At 42.0% G+C, this 21,937-nt stretch overlaps 1 protein-coding gene across 1 annotated transcript in view; it reads left to right on the top strand.

Moving 5' to 3' along the window:
• The window catches only part of SPATA16 (spermatogenesis associated 16), a 262,235-nt gene that overhangs the window by 201,283 nt on the left and 39,015 nt on the right, over positions 1–21,937 (top strand). The window contains exon 9 of the mRNA XM_070753649.1: positions 3,168–3,251. Within this exon, the coding sequence (XP_070609750.1) occupies positions 3,168–3,251 (84 nt within the window). The remainder of the gene's footprint in view (positions 1–3,167; positions 3,252–21,937) is intronic.

The following is a 21,937-nucleotide window of genomic DNA, read 5'->3' as shown; positions in this document are numbered from 1 at the left end:
GTTGGAGCATCCACAATTTCTGGAGACAAGTTGTCCCTAACCATTAGAGACGAGGCTAGTGACTGAATCCAATGTTACCTCCACAAAGGAAGATCTCAAAAGTGGGGAAAGCTGTTATATTATTATAGCTCTGGGTTACTGTTCTGTCGGGCTCTCTGGTAGACTCCTCCCGAAAATTCACAGGTACAAATTTCAGACACACACACACGTTTGAAAATTCAAAACAATGTTCTTTATAATGAAAATTCACTTAAACTAAGCCCTCTTTTGGTATAGCAAAGAGCACTCGTCTCCAAACAAACTGGTAATTTGTACAAGTCCCTTATCAGTTCTGTGATACTTAGCTTGCAGCTGTGAGGCAATTCACAGTCCTTCTTCTTCCACAAAGTGAAACACACTTTGCTCTGGTTTAGTTTCAAAGCGGGGGAAAATCAGAACACAAAAGGTCAAAGTCAGCAAAGCAGACACGAAACACAACGATCAGATAATCCTCCACAATGGCCAAACCCACAGGCTGCTATTTATAGCAGCCTCACTAATTACCACAGCCCCACCCAACCACAGGTGGCCTCATTTTCTTTGATAATAATCTCTCAGTTGTTGCTGCCTATGCATCGCTCTCCACAGGCATGGCTGTATCATTAACTCTTGTTCCGAATCCAAGGAGGAGCTAGATAATTGATCTCCTTCTGAGCTGTCTGCCACACTCTCCTCCTCCCTGTCACTCATGTCTTCTTGGTCAGAGGAGCCTTCATCAGCAGATTCCACCGGGGGCAAAACGGGCCTGCAGCATGTGGATGTCTCCCCCACATCCACAGTCCTTGGGGCAGGAGCTGGGCCAGAGCTAACCACAACAGTTACCAACCTATAAATCCCAGAGACATGTGTGGTACGGTCCCTAATCCACATTTTTGCAACTCATTGCATGCTCAGTCACTGAATGCAATGGCTGAAAATCGGAGAGGAGAAACACAAAGGCTGGTCTTTAATTCACCCATTAAAAGTAAAGAAAATCTGGAGGAAGGAAAGAAACAGCATCTTAATCCTGCCTGTATAAGTACCGTTTCCACCCACAGTAACTCTTGGCTCCTCTTAGAAATGTTAAGTGGAGCCCCCGATCATTAAAACTGGTTAAAATTATCCCCTGCAACAGTTTGAAGTAGACCCTTCCTAAATATATCAGTCCTTCTGATAAAAGACAGAATCCCAAGTTCTACTTCAAACTGTTACAAGGGATAATTTTAACTGTGCATGCATTTAAATTAATTATGATATGCAAATGAACTGTGTCTAAGGTTTTTTTCCTTTCCCTTCTGGGAAGAGTGACAGCCCAATCACAGTTTAAACGCATGCCATGAAAACAGTACTTAAAACTAGCTCTTCCAGTAGCGCACCTCACCTTCTGGAGAATCCCAATAACCTTTTCAAGGGGAAAGCGTTGCCAGCAAAATCACCTCTAGCGGGTCTGCAAAGCTTTCAAGCTTTCTTTATTAAACCTGGCAGCATCGGAAACCCAAGATGAATATTCTACCATGAATAAACCAATGCTTCTTAGGGCACAAATAGATATAATTCACATGGATGTTTATAAACAAAAGCATGCATTTAAACAAGTTTGTAAAGAAGAGTTTGAAGCAGAGGGGCTGAAATAAGAGGCCTGTAAGGGGCGTGCATAAGCGCACCACTATGCCTACCGTCCCTGTCCTTTTGTTACTTTTTATCATTACTTATCTAATGCAGTGTTTCCCAACCTTGGCAACTTGAAGCTATTTGGACTTCAACTCCCAGAATTCCCCAGCCAGCGAATGCTGGCTGGGGAATTCTGGGAGTTGAAGTCCAGATAGCTTCAAGTTGCCAAGGTTAGGAAACACTGATCTAATGTTTTATTTGTACAAATTATCACCCTATAATTGTTTGACAAAATAAATAAATAAATAAAATGAATCCAATTGAGGTTGGGTTCCCAAACTGCATTCCATAATGGTTTGTTTGACCAGGTTATTGAAGAGGTCACAGTGGCATGCAAAATTAAAACCAAATAAATCTTACATGATGTTCAAAGTCAAACTGAGACTATTTTTTTATAGTTTCCCAAGTTTAATGAAGGTACTGACCCTATGGAATAAAGCATAGACTACATTCTGTTGGTCCTTTCCTCCCCATCTTTCAATTTTAGTTACAAGCTGTATATTCACCACGATTTTATTGAGATTTTTATACATTGGTGCATATATTTATCTTTATGGTTTCGTTTTGATGTTGTAAGCATCTAGAGTCGCCTTGGCAGCAAGATGGGGGGGCAAACAAATTCAATTAATTAAGATGTTTTGCATGTGTTCTGATTCACTGTAACATAGATATTCTAGTTTTAAATTAAAAAAAACCAATACCATCAAAGTTTTTTTAAAAAAATAGGGAAGGAAAGCTGAAGACAGTAAAATTGTGATGTTTTGTGATGTTAGCAACTACTTTATTTAATGTTCAAATTGCCAGTCCCAATTGTTATCACTACACCAAACTATTTATCTGGCTCTTTATCCAGGCTCTGAGCTAGGGTGAGATGCAGGCTGTTTATAGCTTGTCCCATCAGCATTAACAATTTTTTACATTTGTGATGGGTTTTTTATAATTTTGTTTTTTAGTTTTGTACATTGACAAATTGGTGGCCTATGAATGTGAATATACAAAACCAAACACAAATAGGCAAATAATTCAGAAAGAATAGGTTTTAAAATATCCATATGCTATAATTTTAGTCTCGTTTTAATGTTAGTAGAACACACAACTATGCATATATTGAAACTAATGCAATTTATATGTACTAATTTTTCCTTATTGCAACCAAACACAAATATTCTTTTTTAAATGCAATTCTTTTGCAAATATTGCCTACCAACAAAAAATCCTAAAAGCTCATATTTACTAATGCCTATTTACTTATTTGCGATCATTATTTATCCCCCGATACCAAAAAAGCAAAATGTGGATGGGTCCAAGGAGAGGGGATAGTGGAAAAACAGAACGAAGTGATGCTGCTCATTGTGCAAAAGATGAGCAATAAAATAATCAGCGTACAAATGATTTTTTAATTAGCTTTTAATCTGTGTATTTAGGGAAGTTATTTCTGTGTGAATTCCATTCCGATAATTTTTATCTTGGTGTCACAGCTGCAGTCACTAATGGCAGATGCTATGGACACCCTCGAAGGGAGGAAAAGTGATAAAGAACGTGTTTGGAATAAAATTCAAAAGGTAAGAAAAGCCACGTTGGAGACTCAGCCGAGAGAGCAGATGCTAAGAAGTTAAGGTTTGTCAAGAGGTGATATCAGTTCTTGAAGGTGTTGAAAAGTTGGGTCTCATGTCTAAAAGGTTTTAAAATTTTAGCCTTGGCCAATTCATACCCTGTTTATTTGGAAAAGAGTTTCATTCTTTGTATTTGTACATTCCATATGAAGACGTGTTCTGTCGGGCTCTCTGGTAGACTCCTCCCAAAAATTCACAGGTACAAATTTCAGACACACGCACGTTTGAAAATTCAAAACAATGTTCTTTATAATGAAAATTCACTTAAACTAAGCCCTCTTTTGGTATAGCAAAGAGCACTCACCTCCAAACAAACTGGTAATTTGTACAAGTCCCTTATCAGTTCTGTGATACTTAGCTTGCAGCTGTGAGGTAATTCACAGTCCTTCTTCTTTCACAAAGTGAAACACACTCTGCTCTGGTTTAGTTTCAAAGCGGGGGAAAATCAGCACACAAAAGGTCAAAGTCAGTAAAGCAGTCACGAAACACAACGATCAGATAATCCTCCACAATGGCCAAACCCACAGGCTGCTATTTATAGCAGCCTCACTAATTACCACAGCCCCACCCAACCACAGGTGGCCTCATTTTCTTTGATAATAATCTCTCAGTTGTTGTTGCCTATGCATCTCTCTCCGCATGCGTGGCTATATCATTAACTCTTGTTCTGAATCCAAGGAGGAGCTAGATAATTGATCTCCTTCTGAGCTGTCTTGCCACACTCTCCTCCTCCCTGTCACTCATGTCTTCTTGGTCAGAGGAGATTCCACCGGGGGAAAAACAGGCCTGCAGCATGTGGATGTCTCCCCCACATCCACAGTCCTTGGGGCAGGAGCTGGGCCAGAGCTAACCACAACAAAGACGTATAAGTTGGATTGACAAAATCAGAAATGAGGAGGTGATAAGCCTTCTAGGAAAGTCAAAGGAAATAATAAGAACCTTAAAAAAGAGAAAGTTGGAATATTTTGGATATGTGATGCGACACCGAGAAAAAATACAGCATACATCACTTAATCCTCCAAGAGAAGACTGAAGGCAAAAGAGGTCCAGGCAGAGGAAGAATGTCAATGCTTTGGTTATTACCTATAAAGCCCTATATGGCTCAGGGCCAGACTATTTACAGGACTGTCTCTTGCCACATACCTCCCAGACACCAATAGGAGCACACAGAGTTGGCCTCCTCCAGGTCCCATCAATTAAGCAGTGCAGGTCAGCGGGACCATGGAGGAGGGCCTTCTCTGTTGCCGCCCCGGCTCTATGCAATCAACTCCCCCCGATGTCTGTACTGCTCCTACCCTGCTGGCCTTCTGTTTCAACCTGATTACTTTATTGTATTCTACTTATAATACAAAAATCTCACCAGACTGCTTGTCTTCTCTTGGGAACAAACAAATAAGATTCCAGGAATGTGGGGAAGGGTGTCAATCCTAATTCTCTTGCAGCTTCACAACAACTCAAGGCTAATTCCCTGCTTGACCTTCCCTACTTGCTGGTTAGCAGTTTCCCAACAAGTTCTCTGTGCATTTGAGTCTAAATTGTTTTTACTTTTTATAAAGGCAAATGAGAACATGTCAGCTTGATTATCTATGTTTTGAACTTTACTAACCCTGCTTAAACAACTGCTTAACATGCAGTTCAGACCAGCCAGCTATATGACACACTAAAGGGGTGGAGGGGGAATGGCTATGCATAATATTCTGTAAGTATTATGGCTTTCCTACCAAACATAATAAAAGAATCTGCTGTGGAAGGAAATAAAAAGAAAGCAGGAACTTAGTGAAAGTCCATGAAAGAAGAGGTAGAAATGTACAAAGTTTTCTGTTGTGGTTAGCTCTGGCCCAGCTCCTGCCCTAAGGAATGTGCAGGTGGATGTGGGGGAAACATCCACATGCCTCAGGCCTCTTTTGCTCCTGATGGAATCTGCCGACGAAACCTCCTCTAACCAAGGAAGTGTGAGTGACAGGGAAGAGGGGAGTTTGGCAGACAGCCCAGGAGGAGACCAATCATCTGTATCATCCTTGGATTCTGGACAAGAATTAAGGACACATCCATGCATGCGTAGAGTGATGCATAGGAAACAACAACTGAAGGATTATTACAAGAGAAAATGAGGCCACCTGTGGTTGGATGGGGCTGCTGTAATTAGTGCTACAGATAAAAGTACAGCTTAGTGTTTTAGCCTCATGGCAGTTTATCTGATTCATTGTTTCGTCAAGATCGTGGTTTTTGTGCTGTTCAAGATTGTGTGTGGACTCTCTGGACTTTAGAATTAGACTCAATTTCCCAGTTATTGGGTGAGCAATTGGATTGCATTTAACCTGTGCCTTGTGTGTACCAGAAAATCCCTTTGACATTTAAAAAGGGAGCTGTTTCTGTTTTTCTGTTTATAAAAACTTTTGGGTTTTCCTTTTATCGTGTGGTGTGTGTCTTCCTGGACTAATTACCCTGTAATTACGGACGGTTGAAACACGCTGGCAGAACAGTTTTCAAAGGCTGGAAGGGTTTTTCCCCCTTTTAATTTATGTCTGCAGTTTCCCCAAGTATATGTTTGCTTAGATTTCAGGTGCGTATTTAAAAATGCAGTACAGAAAGTAATGATTCATATGACATTAAGGTAGGATGTATAGACTATAACTTCAAACAGGTGTGGGCAGATATCAACTGTGGGGTGTGAAAGGGGGAAAGATGAATAAACCTTTATGTATCATCTAATTGCGGATGGAAGGGGAGACCGGCATGCGTCCTTAAATCTAAATAAGAAGATGAGTAAGATCTAAATAAGTAGATCCTCTCTCAGGATTGTACGCCTCTCTTTTGGATCTGGAATTAGCTGTGAGCTAAGAGCAGGGAAGAATTGCTGGTGAGTATCCTTTGGATGCCTTGCAGGTGACCAAAATTATGTTTCACAGAAAACCAGGAACTTTATTTCTGAAAATCAATGTTCAAATTGGGACCAGTGTTCTCTCTAAAAATTTTTTGGGGTGGGCGGAAAAGTATAGTGTCTGAGCGGCAGTCCCTTCGGGACTGGGCGACACAGAAATAATAATAAAATTTCCCTCTTGGCTTCTAGGCAGGTTTGGAAAACTCTGAGTTGATGATGATTTTTAAGTGAGCGATTGCTCACCTGCTCAGCTTAGAGGGAACTATGATTGGGACTCCTACCTACTGTTATATGGGCTCCCTGTTGCACAGAGGCATTCCTGAGCTACGTCAATTTACCACCAGGTTGATGACGGTGTTTCCCAGTTTATAATGCCATTGGGCTAGATCAGCGGTGGGCTATGAGCCGGAACGCTAAATTGCGCTCGCCGCCGCGGCTCATAAGTTCTTGCAGGACCAGCGTGATTTTGCTATTGCTGACATGTTACACTGTGTCATGATGAGAGAAGACTGGAGTCCACTTTTTGTATCACTGCCCTCTCTTCCGGATTCACATGTATTAGAGTTTGTTGCAAAATCAAATCCAGAAGCACAAACAGATGACTGACTCAGCTGGATTCAATGACTTTTTTAATAAACATTGTGTGTGTGTGTGTGTGTGTGTGTGTGTGTGTGTGTGTGTGTGTGTGTGTAGTTGTGAGATTGGGTTTTTCCTCGTGTAATATTTTGAGTGTAATATCAAAATATTACACAGGGAAAAACCTGCCTGTCGGCGACTACTTCAGCTTCAACCACAACAACACCAGAGCACACAACAGATTTAAACTTAATATTAACCGCTACAAACTTGACTGTAAAAAATATGACTTCAGTAACCGAGTTGTCGAAGCGTGGAACTCATTACCGGACTCCATAGTGTCATCCCCAAACCCTCAACAATTTACCCTTAGATTATCTATGGTTGACCTATCCAGATTCCTAAGAGGTCAGTAAGGGGCGAGTACAAGTGCACTAGAGTGCCTTCCGTCCCCTGTCCTATTGCTCTCCTATATGTCCTATACCTTTCCTGTATTCCTATATCTCTTCTTCTATTCTTTCATTGATATGTTCTATTACTATGTCTTCTTTTCTATTATTTCTTAGATATATTTTACTATGAGTATCTCCTCTATAACCTTCATCATGTGTTTTACTATGTGTATATATATATATATACCCACTAAAACCCTCATTGTGTATTGGACTAAGTAAGTAAGTAAGTAAGTAAGTAAGTAAGTAAGTAAGTAAGTAAGTAAGTAAGTAAGTAAGTAAGTAAGTAAATAATGAAAATCTATAAAAATAATATGTGTGTGTGTATGTGTGTGTGTGTAACATATTTTTGCTGATAATGAATTGTAATATATATTACAATTCCACAAGTAGATTTCTTCTTCAATCAGTTACAGGCAGAAGAGAACAGTTAGTTTCATTTCAGCAGAGTTCAGAGTGAGAGAGTAGAGTGGAGACTGAGCCATCCCCAGCCTTAAGCTTCTCAGTTTCAATTCTCTGCACAGACTAAGAAGAGGTTAGCTGATTCAGTTGCTGTGCCTATTCATTGGCTAACTTTGTTAACATTGGCTCTCCCAGTTCATTAATATCTTAACAACATGGTCCTTATTCTGCTAGGAATCTGGCAGAATACAATCTAGACAGAATGTTTTTCACTAATAGTTATGGATTGCTCCTTGGTATTATATTATGCAATTAAATTGCATTTTATATGTTATGTTTTGAATCTGGTACTATAAATTGAAGTGCAAATGGCTCAGAGTCACTTATAATTGGAGTGGCATATAAACCTCAGGAAATGAATCAATCCCTGATAAAGTTTTTCGTTGGCAGGAAATTCTAGGAGTTAACAGTTCAAAGCCACTCAACTGAGGGAGAATGTCATGTTTTACTTCTATACATTTTTATTTATAATCCATATTTTTTTTAGTAATCTGGATTTGATTATAGTTTATTTCTAATTAGGAGCAACCCAATGTAGTAGCACCAGCAGATTTCAGGATCCTAGAATAGTTGCATCACCACCAAAGTACACCTACAATCAGTGAAGGGCTGCAATTTTTTTTTACTACCACACTGTGCGTGTGGCTTATTTTGTAGGTGTGGCTTGCAAGCTGTGCAACCAGGTGGGAGTGGCTTGATGATCATGTGACCGGGGGTGGCTTAAAGGTCACGTGACTGGCTTAAAGGTGGCGAACTTGACGTCACTCACATCAAGGGTTTGGGTTAGGGTTAGCATTAGGGTGCCTGGCCTCTTCTCGACTCAAAGAGATACAATTTTCTGTCTATTTACTTTTACTGAACATCCAAAATATACTATTTAATTATATATATTACAGTATATATATATACAGTGATCCCTCGGTTAGCGCGGGGGTTACGTTCCAAGACCTCCCGCGCTAACCGATTTCCGCGTTATACTGGATGCGGAAGTAAAAACACCATCTGCGCATGTGCGCCATTTTTTTCATGGCCGCACATGCGCAGATGGTGGAGTTTGCGTGTGGGCGGCGGGGAAGACCAAGGGAAAGTTCCTTCAGCCGCCCAACAGCTGATCTGCTCCGCAGCGCGGAAGCAGCGAGGAGCCGAAGATGGGGTTTCCCCGTTGCCGCGCTGCGGAGCGGATCAGGTGTTGGGCGGCTGAAGGAACCTTCCCTTGGTCTTCCCGCCAGCATTCCGTCAGTCGCAGCGCTGGCTGTCAACTTTTCTTTTTAGCACTGGGGAGGCAAGTCAGCTCCTGCCCAGTTTTAAAAAGAAAAGTTGACAGCCAGCGATTGTTCCGCTGCCGCCAGCATGGCCTGGCTGGCAGCGGAAGATGTAACGGAGCCCACGGGGGATTCGCCTTCCTCCCACCCGCAGCCGAGACTGATCGTGGGCTCCTTCGCAACCTCGGAGAGCTTCCAGGGCATGAAGGCTCACGAAAACCAGGAAGCTCTCCGAGGTTGCGAAGGAGCCCACGATCAGTTGGCTGCGGGCGGGAGGAAAGCGAATGCCACGGGGCTGGGCTCGGCTCCCCCCTCGGCTCCCCCCCTTACCAGCCCCGCTGCGGAAGGCTCCATTCTGTTCCCTGCCGGCCCGATTGAGCGGCCGGCGGTCTCCATTCAAGGAACAGAATAAAAAAAAATTTATTTTTTAATATTTTATTTTTTTAATTAATATTTTTTGAAAAACCGCGTTGCAGCGTTTCGCGCTAATCGAGAACGCGCAAATCGAGGGACCACTGTGTATATATATATATATATATATATATATATATATATATATATATACACAGTATATATATATATATATATATATATGTTAAATGTTTTTAGCTGGAATTTTAAAATTTAACACATACAAAATATAGTTTGTCGGCTATAAATATATTACTGTCTTGCAGTGGCCCTGGGTTGGGCCTAGAGGCAAAAAAAGGAGCTGTGACGTTCCTTAAAAATATACCAGGGTGATCCGACATAAGGAAAAAAAACAAAAACAAACATATATATATATATATATATATATATATATATATATATATATGTGTGTGTGTTAAATATATATACAGTGTATGTATATGTGTGTGTGTGTGTGTGTGTGTGTACATACATACTACACACAGGCACACAAAAATATACATTATCTATTATATAAACCAGTGTTTCCCAACCTTGGCAACTTGAAGATATCTGGACTTCAACTCCCCGAATTCCCCAACCAGCATTCGCTGGCTGGGGAATTCTGGGAGTTGATGTCCAAATATCTTCAAGTTGCCAAGGTTGGGAAACACTGATATAAACTGTATGTGTATGTACACACGCACACACACGCACAGCTCTTCTAAAATTATACACATTCAACATACCCAGAGCCCAGAAGGGATAAAAAGAAAAAAAAAATCAATTTTTTTCTATCGGTTCTGCTTACCTGACCATACCCGTAGGTGCACATCAATGCTTACAATATTTGACATGCATTTTGTTATTAATTCAATTCAATTCAATTTATTAGATTTGTATGCCGCCCTTCTCCGAAGACTTGGGGCGGCTCACAGAATAAATATAAAACAAGCATATAGAACAAATCTAATATATTTTTTAAAATACGACTAAAAACCATATGTAATGCCTGTCTGTTTAAGTTAAGAAAAAGATCCAAAGAGCAGATTCCTTCTTCCTTAGTATGTTTTGCATGTATTGTCGCTATAGAATAGAATAACAGAGTTGAAAGGGACCTTGGAGGTCTTCTAGTCAAGGAATATTCCATTCCAAAGATAATAATTACTATTATCCTTGTTTGTAAGGGCCTCAGTGGCACAGTGGTTAGAACTGTGGTTACTGCAAGCTACTTCTGCTGATCGCCAGCTGCCAGCAGTTTGGCAGATCAAATCTCAGTAGGCTCAAGGTTGACTCAACCTTCCATCCTTCTAAGGTCGGTAAAATGAGGACCCAGATTGTTGGGGGCAATATGCTGTAAACTCTCTGTAAACCGCTTAGAGAGGGCTGTAAAGCACTGTGAAGCAGTATATATATCTAAAAGCTCTATAAGCATTTAGCTCAGCAGTAGCAACGGCAAAAGAGATCTCGGAGTCTTGGTGGATAATCAACTAAACATGAGCCAACAATGTGCAGCAGCAGCCAAAAAAGCCAATACAATTCTAAGCTGCATCAACAGGGGAATACACTCCAAGACCAGGGAAGTCTTAATACCACTCTACTACGCCCTGGTCAGACCATACCTGGAGTACTGTGTTCAGTTCTGGTCACCACACTTCAAAAAAGACATTGAAACTCTGGAGAAGGTGCAGAAAAGAGCAACCAAAATGATCTGGGGTCTAGAAACCAAGACTTACGAAGAGAGACTGCGGGAACTGGACATGGATAGCCTAGAGAAAAGGAGGGCCAGAGCGGACATGATAGCAGTCTACAGGTATACGAGGGGTTGCCACAGAGAGGAGGGGATCACTCTATTCTCCAGGGCACCGGAGGCCCGGACGAGGAACAACGGCTGGAAGCTGACCAAGGAGAGATTTAACCTGGAAATAAGGAAGAACTTCCTGACCGTCAGAACGATCAACCAGTGGAACAACCTACCAGCGGACGTTGTGAACTCCAATACTCTGGACATTTTTAAGAGGAAACTGGACTGCCATTTGGCTAGGATGCTATAGGGTTCCTGCTTAGGCAGGGGGTTGGACTTGATGACCCGCATGGTCCCTTCCAACTCTAACAATAAATAAAATAAATGAATAAATAAATAAATAAATCTAAATGATATTTATCGCTTTCTAAAACAAGAATGCAGAGCTGCTTTATCCAACATCCATCAAACAAGCTCACTTTTGTCAACACCCTGATAGAAAATCTCTAGCATTTTCCCAAACCTAGTTCGAAATGCTAGGATGTAAACTGGGACGGTTGCCTTTACGTGTCAAACAGATATATTGTTGAATGATTGAGGCCTTTCTTATGAAGAGGGACAGCTGGAGGAATGTACTGAAGCCCCTCCCATTTATTCTCCTGGTTTTTCACACCGGCTGGGTTTGCAATCACAGTTACCTTGGTTATTGACATAACTCATTTCTGGGTTTACACAATACACAGAATCGTCAGCCAGCCAAACTGGATGCATTCCCAGAACGTACTGAGCTACCAAAAAAAAAAAAACCCACTCCAAAGCAAGGTTATGCACTTGGGGAAAAGGAATCCTCAATCTGAGTATTGTATTGGCAGTTCTGTGTTAGCAAAAACTTCAGAAGAGAAGGATTTAGGGGTAGTGATTTCTGGCAGTCTCAAAATGGGTGAACAGTGCAGTCAGGCGGTAGGGAAAGCAAGTAGGATGCTTGGCTGCATAGCACGAGGTATAACAAGCAGGAAGAGGGAGATTATATAGAGCGCTGGTGAGACCACATTTGGAATACTGTGTTCAGTTCTGGAGACCTCACCTACAAAAAGATATTGACAAAATTGAACGGGTCCAAAGACGGCCCCCAAGAATGGTGGAAGGTCTTAAGCATAAAACGTATCAGGAAAGACTTAATGAACTCAATCTGTATAGTCTGGAGGACAGAAGGAAAAGGGGGCACATGATCGAAACATTTAAATATGTTAAAGGGTTAAATAAGGTCCAGGAAGGAAGTGTTTTTAATAGGAAAGTGAACACAAGAACAAGGGGACACAATCTGAAGTTAGTTGGGGGAAAGATCAAAAGCAACGTGAGAAAATATTATTTTACTGAAAGAGTAGTAGATCCTTGGAACAAACTTCCAGCAGACGTGGTTGGTAAATCCACAGTAACCGAATTTAAACATGCCTGGGATAAACATATATCCATCCTAAGATAAAATACAGAAAATAGTATAAGGGCAGACTAGATAGACCATGAGGTCTTTTTCTGCCGTCAGTCTTCTATGTTTCTATGTTTCTATGTTATACTAACCAACACTAACAGCATTTGGCACGTGGTACAAATGTAGCTGCTGACTTATTTAACTGATTTGGCTAGGTGTGTTGTGTGATCACAGCCACAAGAGAGACAGAAGAGTAGAAATCAGGGGTTTAGCAAAGCAGAATCCAGGTCAGACCCTGAATATATATTGTATGTAGTCCATAACCAACCTTTTTGTTTCTAAGCCAGGCAGTACAGTGGACTTTGGCCCATTTTCCAACCAACCTTTCCGTGGCTGTTTTAAGTGAATCCCTGTAGTTGTTAAGTGAATGACATGGCCAGGGGTGGGCTACTGCCCAGACCGGGGGGGGGGGGGGCGCAGTGCAAGTAGTGAAAATGGAGTTCCGCCCCAGAGCACCCAATTTACACTGAAAGATATTGAAAGAAAAGGCAGGGTGTCCTGCACAAACCATGCCCACAGTGTGGTAGTAAAGATTTTGGTACCCCTTCACTGGACATGGTTATTAACCACATGGATGTGCCGGTGCCTGGAGGCTGTTAGGGTCTGGATGGGTGTCAATAGACTCAAACTCAACCCTGATAAGACGGAGTGGCTGTGGGTTTTGCGTCCGAGGGACAATTCCATCTGTCCGTCCATTACCCTGGGGGGGGGGGGATCATTGACCCCCTCAGAGAGGGTTTGCAACTTGGGCGTCCTCCTTGATCCACAGCTCACACTAGAGAACCATCTTTCAGCTGTGGCAAGGGGGGCGTTTGCCCAGGTTCGCCTGATGCACCAGTTGCGGCCCTATCTGGACCAGGAGTCACTGCTCACAGTCACTCATGCCCTCATCATTTTGAGGCTCAACTACTGTAACGGTCTCTACATGGGGCTACCTTTGAAGAGTGTTCAGAAACTTCAGATCTTGCAGAATGCAGCTGCGAGAGCAATCATGGGCTTCCCTAGGTATGCTCATGTCACACCAACACTCCGCAATCTGCATTGGTTGCCGATCAGTTTCCGGTCACAATTCAAAGTGTTGGTTATGACCTATAAAGCCCTTCATGGCATTGGACCAGGATATCTCCGGCACAAATCCCAGCGACTGGTTAGGTCCCACAAAGTTGGCCTTTTCTGTGTCCCATCGACTAAACAATGTCATCTGGCAGGACCCAGGGGAAGAGCCTTCTCTGTGGTGGCCCTGAACCTCTGGAACCAGCTCTCCCCAGAGATCAGAATTGCCCCCACTCTCCTTGACTTTCGTAAGCTCCTTAAAACCCACCTCTGTCATCAGGCATGGGGGAATTGAACTATTCCTTTCCCCGCAGGCCTATACAATTTATGCATGGTATGTTTGTATGTATGCTTGGTTTTTAAATAAGGGTTTTTAATTATTTTAAACATTAGATTTGTTATATGCTGTTCATTATTGTTGTTAGCCACCCTGAGTCTACAGAGAGGGGCAGTATACAAATCAAATGAATGAATGAATGAATGAATGAATGAATGAATGAATGAATGAATGAATGAATGAATCTGACTTCCTCATTGATTTGCTTGTCAGAATGTCTCCAACTGGGATCAGCTGACTCCGGGGAGAAGCAGAAGTGTCCTGGGTGAGTGGGAGGAGCCTCTTGCCACCGCCGCTACCACTTCACAGAACCAAGCCAAACTGGGAGCAACCCATTGCTTATCCTCATGGTCACATGATTAAAATTGAAACGCTTGGTGTATCCTTTGGGTCATGCGATCACCTTTTGCAACCTACTAACGAGCCAAGTCAATGGGGAAGCCAGATTCACTTAATAACTGTTATTAATTTAACAACTGCATGGATCATTTAACTCAAAATGGCACAAAAGATTGTAAAAAGGAGCAAAATTTAAGTGCCTCACTTAGCAACAGGAATTTTGGGTTCAATTATGACTGTAAGTTGAGGACTACCACAACAAAACTTCAACTGACACTAAACAAGAATTATACTTATCCATTCTGGCTTACCTTTGAATTTGACACATGAATGGTTTGTAACCAGGGAGAGCAAAGTTTCTAAGCTCTCTTAATGTTTTCTGTCTAGACACCTGGGGAGAAACACTTTAGAAATAACAAATATAGTATTTGTTGTCATATTAATATAAAGTCACTGGAGTTACATACAAATTAACTACAAGCAGTCCTGAGATTGTGAATCAGTCACAGAGGACAGCCTCATAAACCTGTTAAGACAAGCAAGGGTTTGTTTTATTTTTGCTTCCGACTGTTGCGTAGCCTATAATCCACTGTTTTGCTTCACAAAGGGCAAAACTGGAGGTAACTCCAGAGTCTCATTGTTGCTCTGCATTACTATCAGATAAATCAAGCAGAAAACATTGACCAAAAAGACCATTTTGGACATTTGTAAGAGCTTTTATTAAGACCTACAAAGTGGCCTCGTCACCTCGAGGTTCGACTACTGCAACGCTCTCTACATGGGGCTACCTTTGAAAAGTGTTCGGAAACTTCATATCGTGCAGAATGCGGCCGTGAGAGCTATCATGGGGCTTCCTAGATTCGCCCACATTTCTACAATACTCCGTGGCCTGCACTGGCTGCCGATTGGTTTCCGGTCACAATTCAAAGTGTTGGTAATGACCTTTAAAGCCCTTCATGGCATTGGACCAGAATACCTCCGGAACCGCCTTCTACTGCATGAATCCCAGCGGTCGATAAGGTCCCACAGAGTTGGCCTTCTCCAGGTCCCGTCGACCAAACAATGTCGTTTGGCGGGCCCCAGGGGAAGAGCCTTCTCTGTGGCAGCCCCAGTCCTCTGGAATCAACTCCCCTCGGAGATTCGAACTGCCCCCACTCTCCTTGTCTTTCGCAAGTTATTCAAGACCCCCCTATATCGCCAGGCATGGGGGAATTAAGACATCTCCCCCAGGCTTTCTTATATTTTATGTTTGGTATGTATGTGCTGTATGGTTTTTAAATTGTTGGGGGTTTTTAATGTAATTTTATTATTAGATTTGTTCCATTGTTATACTGTTTTTATTATTGTTGTGAGCCGCCCCGAGTCTTCGGAGAGGGGCAGCATACAAATCTAATAAATTGAATTGAATTGAATTGAATTAGCACAAGTCCCCCTCAGAAACTGCCTTGTTAACAGGGGTGGGCTTTAAAAAAATTCAGCAATGGGTTCTCTAACTGGTTGCTAGATGGGTGGGCATTTTCACTTTCTGCCGCATATAAGATCTCACAGGGTTGGTCTTCTCCGGGTCCTGTTGACTAAGCAATGCAGGTTGGCGGGGCCGCTGGGGGGGGGCTTCTCTGTGGCTGCCCCGGTTCTATGAAACCAACTCCCCCCCGATGTCCATACTGCTCCCACTCTACTGGCCTTCCGAAAGGCAGTGAAGACCTGGCTTTGCCGGCAGGCCTGGGGACCATGAATGCTATCATCTATCACAGCCGAATTGTGTCAATGGGTTAGGTATGTACACTGCTCAAAAAAAAGTAAAGGGAACACTCAAATAACACATTCTAGATCTGAATGAATGAAATATTCTCATTGAATACTGTACAAAGTTGAAGGTGCTGACAACATGTGAAATTGATTGTCAATCAGTGTTGCTTCCTAAGTGGACCGTTTGATTTCACAGAAGTTTGATTTACTTGGAGTTATATTGTGTTGTTTAAGGGTTCCCTTTATTTATTTATTTTTGAGCCGTATATGTTGATTGGTTGGATTGTTGTGGGTTTTTTGAATAGGAATTGATTGTTTTATTATTTTAAGGTTTAGTTTTAATATTAATATTGACTTCTTCTATTATTACATTACACTGTGTTTTATATTGTTGTAAGCTGCCCTGAGTCCCACGGGTTTGGGCAGCATAGAAGTCAAATTAATAAATAATAAATCGATAGTAAGTTAATAATTCTCCAGGCTCCATAGGCTTTCTGGGAGCCTCTGGGAGGGTGAAAACTGCCTCTGCCGGGCTCTAGGGGCCCTCGGAAGCTTCCGTGAGGCTTGTTTTTCCTTCTCTCAGAGCCACCACACAGGCCCTGCACCCAAAATGTGAAGTGTGGAGACTCCTGGGAGGGGAGGTGTTCTGTCTGGGTCACTCCGGAAGCTATGACCAACCCAAAAAGATAAGCCAGACACACCGGTAAAATTCAAATACAGTTTTATAATATTCAAGAGAAACGAAGCTAACAGAAAATGTCCTTACAAAGCAGGAAAACACTGGAACTCCAAATATATACACGAAGGTAATTGTCCATGCATCAATATAGGATTCTTGCTGCCAAGACGAGGCTGTAGATAACAGACATACACCTCCCACGGTTCGTCAAGATTGCTGGGCCACGAGCCAGGAACAAAAACACCGAGAAAACAATGCAGGTTACAGCAACTCCAAACTGATAACACTCCACATGGCTTCAAGAGTTTGCCTGCCTTATAAACCCTTCCCTGCTAATGAGGACCACACCCAAGCCCTGGTATTCCTTATTCAATGCTGATAATATTTCTTCAATTGATCCTTCCTTTGATCTAAACGTCTCTGTCGCATGTCAATGACAGCTTGGGCTTCGTCACCTAATGACTCCAAAGACTCCAAGCTACTGGCTGGGGAGAGCCCCTCCCCGGGGCTCCCATGCTGTTCTTCCTCATCACATTCCTGACTGGACTCTCCCCCGTCCGACTGCCCAGCCCCCTCCTCTTGGCTGTCAGCCTCCTCCGGGCATGGAGCCAGCAGAGACGCAGCTGGTCTTTGATCTGCCTCAGGCTGAACCACAACAGGAGGGGTGGAAGGGAAGGGGGCAGCCAGGGGTGGGATTTAGAAGTAAGACATAATGTTAGCTACGGGCCTTCCTGAACCGGAGTAAACTCATAGCAGCTCACTCCTGGCCCTATATAAAATTAGGTTCAAAATAGAAAAGAGTCACTTACATGGAATGACCCGGCTTCGAAGATTGCCTAATTCCTTCTATACTTTTCGGTCAGCCAGTGACTCAGGGGTGATTAAAAATTAATCTAACACTAGCAAAAATGTTTCCCAAAACATCTCCAGTATGCTGGAAATGTAAGAAGGATATAGGAACCTATTACCATCAATGGTGGACATGTGGTAAAGCTAAAATATATTGGAAGATGATTGAGAAAATATTAAAAGAAATAATAAAGCAAGATATAGATAATACCCCGGAATTTTACTTTCTAGGTGTTACAAATCAGACCTACAAGAAAGAAATTCTTTATTTAATTATACACATACTAACCGCGGCTAGAATAATATATGCGCAAAATTGGAAAGGGGAGGAAATCCCCAAGGAAGAAGAGGTTATAGCCAAAATATTAGATTGCGCTGAAATGGACATGATGACAAGAAGATTAAACGATCAAGAAGATACTAAATTTTATGAAACATGGAACAATGTTTATAAATGGATAGATAAGAAAAAATAAGACATACATATTTATCTCTAGTTAATTTTCTGTATTTGTTTTTACCTAGGTGATAACAATATTAATACTAGTTCAAAAGTATTTTTTGACGATTATGATATAGTAGTGTATGCATAAGTATAAGTAACATATTAAGATTTTTGATGTATAATAGTTGAAATTAGCTTAAATGTTTGGTTTGATGGTTTGATATTATTTTATCATAGTAATTAGGATTATATTAAAGGTATTTTTTGACGATTATGTTATACTAATCCTATCTAACATTTACATCGTATTCAAGATTTGTAAAACTTTAACTCAAATTTACTATTTTTTTTTTTTTTATAATAGTTAACATATATTTAATTATGTATTCTTTTTCTATATTTGAATGTATACTTTCAAAAGAAGCGGGGGAAATACACCCCCACTTTATGTTTATTGTTTGTATGTACTTGTTTGTTTTATGAAAATTAATAAAAAATTGAAAAAAAATTGAAAAAAAAAATTAATCTAACAAAACCTCTAAGCCCGAATTCTTCTTTGATGCTTGGTGTACATCTGCGGAGCTTTTCCAACACAGGGGCAGCTTTCACATCTGACATGTCCCAAGTTATTATTTCTTCCTGCAAATTTAACATGGACTCCGCCTCCCCGTGTTAAATAATAATAATAATAATAATAATAATAATAATAATAATTTATTAGATTTGTATGCCACCCTCTCCGAAGACTCAGAGTGGCTCACAACAGTAATAAACAATGTACAAATCCAATATTTAAAAAACATCTAAAACCCATATCATTAAAAACCATACAACTCAGTCATACCATTCATAAATAGTGTTGGGCGAACCGAACCTGCAAAGTTCGGGTTCGTACCGAACTTTGCGTGGTTCGCTGGGGGAGATCATCCAAGGACATGGGGTGAGGTATCATCAATATGCCGATGATACCCAGCTTTACATCTCCACCCCATGCCCAGTCAACGAAGCGGTGGAAGTGATGTGCCGGTGCCTGGAGGCTGTTGGGGCCTGGATGGGTGTCAACAGACTCAAACTCAACCCGGATAAGACGGAGTGGCTGTGGGTTCTGCCTCCCAAGGACAATTCCATCTGTCCGTCCATTACCCTGGGGGAGGAATTATTGACCCCCTCAGAGAGGGTCCGCAACTTGGGCATCCTCCTCGATCCACAGCTCACATTAAAAAACCATCTCTCAGCTGTGGCGATGGGGGTGTTTGCCCAGGTTCGCCTGGTGCACCAGTTGCGGCCCTATCTGGACCGGGACTCATTGCTCACAGTCACTCATGCCCTCATCACCTCGAGGTTCGACTACTGTAATGCTCTCTACATGGGTCTACCCTTGAAAAGTGTTTGGAAACTCCAGATCATGCAGAATGCAGCTGCGAGAGCAGTCATGGGCTTACCTAGGTATGCCCATGTTTCACCATCACTCCGCAGTCTGCATTGGCTGCCGATCAATTTCCGGTCACAATTCAAAGTGTTGGTTATGACCTTTAAAGCCCTTCATGGCATCGGACCAGAATATCTCCGAGACCGCCTCCTGCCGCACGAATCCCAGCGACCGATTAGGTCCCACAGAGTGGGCCTTCTCCGGGTCCCGTCAACTAAACAATGTCGGTTGGCGGGCCCCAGGGGAAGAGCCTTCTCTGTGGTGGCACCGGCTCTCTGGAACCAACTCCCCCCGGAGATTAGAACTGCCCCTACTCTTCCTGCCTTCCGTAAACTCCTTAAGACCCACCTTTGCCGTCAGGCATGGGGAAATTAAACATCTCCCCTGGGCACGTTTAATTTATACATGGTATGCTTGTGTGTGTGTCTGTTATTACATGGGGTTTTTCTTAAATCTTTAAATATTTTAATTAATTGGATTTTGTGACTGTTTCACTTGTTGTAAGCCGCCCCGAGTCTTCGGAGAGGGGCGGCATACAAGTCCAAATAATAAATAAATGAATGAATGAATGAATGAATGAATGAATGAATGAATGAATGAATGAATGAATGAATGAATGAATAAATAAATAAATAAATAAATAAATAAATAAATAAATAAATAAATAAATAAATAAATACTGAACCCGAACCTAAATTTTTGCAAATGTTCAGGAAAAGTTCAGGTTCGGGTTCAGGAGAGCACCAGGAAGCGCCGCCGCCCAGCTGTCACCTTCAGAAACACCCGGGGCACTTCTCGGCGGTCTCTCGAATGCTGAACCTGGAAGTTCGGCAAAGGTTCGGGTTCGAGAGAGCACCAGGAAGTGCCGCCGCCCAGCTGTCACTTTCCGAAACAGCCAGGGCAATTCCTGGTGCTCTCCCGAACCTGAACCAGAAGGTGACAGCTGGGCGGCAGCGCTTCTTGGCGCTTTCCCGAGCGCCAAACTCAAAAGTTCGGCAAAAGTTCGGGTTTGGGTTTAGGTGCCGAACCCGAACTTTTTTTAAAATTTGGGTGCTGAACCCGAACTTTTTTTAAAATTTGGGTGCCGAACCCGAACTTTTTTTAAAAATTGGGTGCCGAACCCGAACTTTTTTTAAAATTTGGGTGCCGAACCCGAACTTTTTTAAAAATTTGGGTGCCGAACCCGAACTTTTTTTAAAATTTGGGTGCCGAACCCGAACTTTTTTTAAAATTTGGGTGCCGAACCCGAACTTTTTTAAAAATTTGGGTGCCGAACCCGAACTTTGTTGGGTTCGCCCAACACTATTCATAAACCATAATAGTTAAACTGTTAAACTTAAACTGTTCCAATGGCATCCAGCATCACAGGCAGGCCCGACTATTCAGCCTCCGGCACCTGTTCCAAACTTTTCTTTCTCATCTTTCCAGATCCAGGTTCCCCCCTTTTGTCTTCATTACTGCAGAATTAATTTACACGTGTTGGAGAAAATAGCCACAATCTAAGCTTGAGCAATTAGTCTTAAATGAGGAACGCTAAATTTCCCATCCTCACTAGTGAAATCCGGCTTGTTACAAAAGAAGCAGCTGTTAGGCTTAATGAAAACATTCAGCCCCTTCTTCTTTTTTTCTGAAATAGCAGAATAATGATGTGCGGGGTTTATTTTTCCAAATAGATAAAAAAGCGAGCTGGTGAAATCTCACCTTCTCTTTCTTTAAATAAATAAATAAAAGAGTTTGCATTCCTAGGCAACAAGAGACTATCACATATTAGGTGGATGCAAACAAGGAGACCCTGAAAATGTTTTCTGGGGAAATTACATTTGAAGATAGATTTGCCTTCATTTGGCATGTCTTCCCCGCCATCCCCAGGAATGCAGTGTGAATTCTTGGGTTGAGTGAGGGCAGGTAGATTGATGGGGAATTTATTTTCTTGTCAGAAATGGTTTACATGCATCATTTTGCAAGGCCTGGCCTACTAGTAGCAGAGTGGGCGCCATCTGAGATGTCATGAAATGGCAGCAAACGTTATTTTTCACAGACTGGAACTTAACAGGTGGGGGGACAAGTTTCAAGGCATTGCTTCATTCAACACTTCTCCGAAGCAAAGGCAATTGGACTTTCTTGTTTTCTTTTCCCTTGAAAATGTTTCATTTCTTTTTTTTTCTTTTAAAAAAAATATATTTTATTGGTTTTTGCACACACATAACACAATACAAACAACATACAACAGTGCTCTGTGCATGTGTCCCATCACCCGACTAAACATACATTCCCCACCACCAATGTTTCATTTCTCATCCAAGAAGCTTCTTCAGCACGCATTAATCGCTTCAATTGCCAGCGAAGTGCCCGTTTTTGCGCTGCTGGGATTCCCCTAAGGCTCCCCTCCATGGGAAACCTCACCTCCGGACTTCCGTGTTTTTGTGATGCTGCAGGGGAATCCCAGCTGCGCAAAAACGGGCACTTCGCTGGCAATTGAAGTCCGGAAATGGGGTTTCC

This window comes from Erythrolamprus reginae, chromosome 5 (assembly GCF_031021105.1).
Source record: "Erythrolamprus reginae isolate rEryReg1 chromosome 5, rEryReg1.hap1, whole genome shotgun sequence".
NCBI lineage: Eukaryota > Metazoa > Chordata > Lepidosauria > Squamata > Dipsadidae > Erythrolamprus > Erythrolamprus reginae.
The sequence above is the reverse complement of the archived record's forward strand: the minus strand, read 5'-3'. Positions and strand labels throughout refer to the sequence as shown.